Source organism: Eucyclogobius newberryi, unplaced genomic scaffold (assembly GCF_026437365.1).
Source record: "Eucyclogobius newberryi isolate DKJ021-1_F unplaced genomic scaffold, fEucNew1.0.hap1 SCAF_10, whole genome shotgun sequence".
Classification (NCBI taxonomy): Eukaryota; Metazoa; Chordata; class Actinopteri; order Gobiiformes; family Gobiidae; genus Eucyclogobius; species Eucyclogobius newberryi.
Genome location: NW_027315724.1, coordinates 33508779 through 33512426, shown reverse-complemented (window position 1 = coordinate 33512426; position 3648 = coordinate 33508779). Strand labels below are relative to the sequence as shown.

Sequence of the window (3648 nt, the reverse complement as noted above, 5' to 3'; positions counted from 1 at the left end):
CACTTTCCCTCTTTTTGATATAGATTAGCATAGACACGTTTGGTTATCAAAGGCAAAACCCTGGTTTAACATTATCTGCATGAAATCTGCTGTTAAATCTGATATAACATCACCTGTGATTTACCTGTGCGCATTTCTGCTCCGGTGTTTTGATTGCCCTTTTGATAAATAAACTACACGAAAGAGTTATTGACTATTGTTTGTTTGATTAGACTATGTGTAAGTCCCTGAATCGTGAAACACCCTTCAGACCTTTTTAACGAGCGCGATTAAGGACCGTATCTTAGCTCTTTGGGTTTTACCCTGGTGCCCCATCTTGTCTCGTTTCTGCTAAGAAATCTCCCTTAATCATAAACTGAATACATGTAGTTTTGAGACCCTACATTCATAAATATACAAGTGTTTAACATATTGTGGCATTCCAGGCGCAGCTATAACAACAATAATGACTTGAATAATACTTTTTATTAAACATGTGACGGACCTTCACCTGAAAACTGCAACTTTAACATCAGAGGAAGAAACACACATTTTAACTTGGACTAATTGTCATAACTAAACATTCTTATACTTTTGTTTAAAGTTATCGCAAGATGATGACGATGATGAAGAGGCTTGTTTTGCTCCTGACTCTTCTCGTCTTTGTCACAGTTTTGATGCTCCAAACCGGCCAATGGAACTGGTGAGGGACATAAATAATACTTTCTTTTTAATATATATTTGTGACATGATGGCACACAGTTTGTTTGTTGTTTTTGAGTTTCCAGTTCAGTGTTTTTTCCATATTTAAAGGTTTTATCACTGTTCACTGTTCTCATATTGTTTTGAAGCCAGACAAAATCTATTTTTTTAAACAAACTATCAATGGTAAATGAATTAAACTAACGGGATCACATACTGAGATGTGTTCACTGTGTCATTTCTGCCACTGTACTATAAATGTACAACGTAGTAATCAGTGTTGGGTAGTTTAAAAGTGACTTGTTACTTTACCTCGTTGCTGCTCTGGAAAACTAACGCGTTACTGTGTCACTTTGTTATGAAATGAAGGTGTTAGAAAACTCTCCCGTTATCAATAATTCACATTATTGTATAACTTATATCGTTTGCTTTTCCTTTACGTTACTGAACACAGTGAATATCAAATACACAAGTAAATGTGTTTGACGGAGCTTTATTTCTCTTTTATGTTGACAGATGAGCACAATATAATGTCATACAATAAGCAGGTGTCGCCTGTCGTCAGGAAGAAATGGTTAAACTATGACCGGGAGCAACAGAAGGCACTTTATTATTATTATTATTATCATTATCATCAAACTCACCACATCATTTACTTTACTTCATCGTGGTTGTTAAGGAGATTATCAGAACATAAAGCTGAAAGTTTATTGGCTCCTGGTCACGAGTTACACAAAGCACATGCTCACAACACGCAGTGTTTGTGCTCTCTTTCTCTCTCTCGCTCGCTCGCTCGCTCGCTCGCTCGCTCGCTCGCACACAACAGGTGCCACGTATGCACAAAACCAGTCTAAACATAATGCTTGGATCCGCAGCTGTCAGTCTGTTTTCCCAGGGATGTCTGCAGAGCCACAATAAGTGTGACCCGGATGTTACACACATGTTGACCTAAGTTTTATGGCATTTTTACATCACAGTCAATAAAGAATCTTATACGAAATTAAGATCTTTATTTTCTGTCTAGTGTTGATGGGAAACAGTGCAAAATATGACACTATTTTGGATACATTTGGAAGTGATGGGTAACATTGTGTACCTCCTTCTGTAGGAATATGAAGCCCTTTAATGAATGGACCTGCAATGATTCAAGACCAAAACACACCAAAGTGGCTTTCCTCAAGACACACAAAACTGCCAGCTCCACCATGCTGAACATACTCTTTCGGTTTGCTGAACGCCACAATCTCACGGTGGCTTTACCCAAAGGTAACAAATCCCAGTTTGCTTATCCAAACTTGTTTACCTCAGATCTAGTTGACCCGCACACAAAGCCACCCAACATCATCACAAACCACATGAGGTTTAACAAGAAAGAACTGGAGAAGTTGATGCCTCCAGACACAGTGTACATCACCATCATGAGGGAGCCCAGCGCCATGTTTGAATCCTTGTTTGATTACTTCTATGCATACTGTCAAAGCCTGAGCAGTGTTCCCAACAGATCGATCAGTGAGTTCTTGGACAATCCATTTAAGTATTATCGACCGCATGAAGAAAACTCCATGTTCGCACGAAACTGTTTGACCTTTGACTTGGGGGGAGACAAGGATAGCTTCCACATGGACTACGGTGCACGATTAGCAGCCCAAGTAGAGGAGACATTTTCATTGGTCATGATATCCGATTATTTTGACGAATCTCTCATCTTGCTGCGTCACCTCCTCAAATGGGACGTGGAGGATATTGTCTATTTTAAATCCAACATGAGATCGGAAAAAGAAAAGAAGAAAATGACTCCAGAGCTTTCAGCCAAGATCCGTGCCTGGAACGCAATTGATGCCTATCTTTTTGACCACTTTAACGCCTCCTTGTGGCGCCAGCTCCATGCTATAGGGCTGGACTGCGTGGCTAGAGAGCTACAACTGTTAGACAAAGCCCAGAAAAAGCTGAAGAGGACCTGTTTTGGTGAAAGAATGCCAAGACTTAACTCCGGCTCTAAGATTAAAAACAGTGCTTTGAAACCATGGATACCAAAAGCTGTGGATGTAGTTGGTTATGAACTGGCCACAGACTTGAGCGCTGAAAGTCAAGCACTTTGTACCAAACTTGTCATGCCAGAGCTTCCGTACATAAATGCAATTCGAAAGGCTCAGTCTGAAAGATACAAAAAGCAACATAATGTGACAGTGTGAAAAGTTAAAGATGCCCACACTGTGAAAAAATAAGTTTAAAAAAAAATGCTTTATCTCTATAACATCCGCAAACAACTCAAAGTGGCTTAATTCAACAACAGAAATCAGCTTAGGACTTTCCTTTCAGTGAAGTGAAAATATTAATAAAACATCACTCAAACCCAGGCAATGCAAACCCAGTGTTTACCATAAAACCGAGTAGTGTAAAGACAAGACCAGTGTTAAAACAAGACTAAACAAACCATCTACCAGAAAAACATGGACAAACTATAAAGCAAGACTAAAGCAGGTCTAAAGTGGGACTAAACCAAGACTAAACGGGGTCTAAACCGGCTCTAAACGTCTCTAAACAGGGTCTATACCAGGAGGAGGAGTTCCACAGTGAAGGAGAGATCCGACTCCTTCAGACGGACAGGCGGACAAGAGATAGACAGTGGAGCTGGAACCACTCAGGAGGAGAACCAGTTCATCAGGAGGAGAACCAGTTCATCAGGAGGAGAACCAGTTCATCAGGAGGAGAACCAGTTCTTCAGGAGGAGAACCAGTTCATCAGGAGGAGAACCAGTTCATCAGGAGGAGAACCAGTTCATCAGGAGGAGAACCAGTTCTTCAGGAGGAGAACCAGTTCATCAGGAGGAGAACCAGTTCATCAGGAGGAGAACCAGTTCATCAGGAGGAGAACCAGTTCATCAGGAGGAGAACCAGTTCTTCAGGAGGAGAACCAGTTCATCAGGAGGAGAACCAGTTCATCAGGAGGAGAACCAGTTCTTCAGGA

The 3648-nt window shown here is 40.8% G+C and overlaps 1 protein-coding gene across 1 annotated transcript; it reads left to right on the top strand.

Moving 5' to 3' along the window:
* The first annotated feature begins 1825 nt into the window (after nt 1–1825).
* LOC140371635 (galactose-3-O-sulfotransferase 3-like) lies at nt 1826–2900 on the top strand. Its single transcript, XM_072458816.1, has one exon. The coding sequence runs from the start codon at nt 1887–1889 to the stop codon at nt 2871–2873; it is 987 nt and encodes a 328-aa protein (XP_072314917.1). The 5' UTR covers nt 1826–1886; the 3' UTR covers nt 2874–2900.
* The last annotated feature ends 748 nt before the right edge of the window (nt 2901–3648 follow it).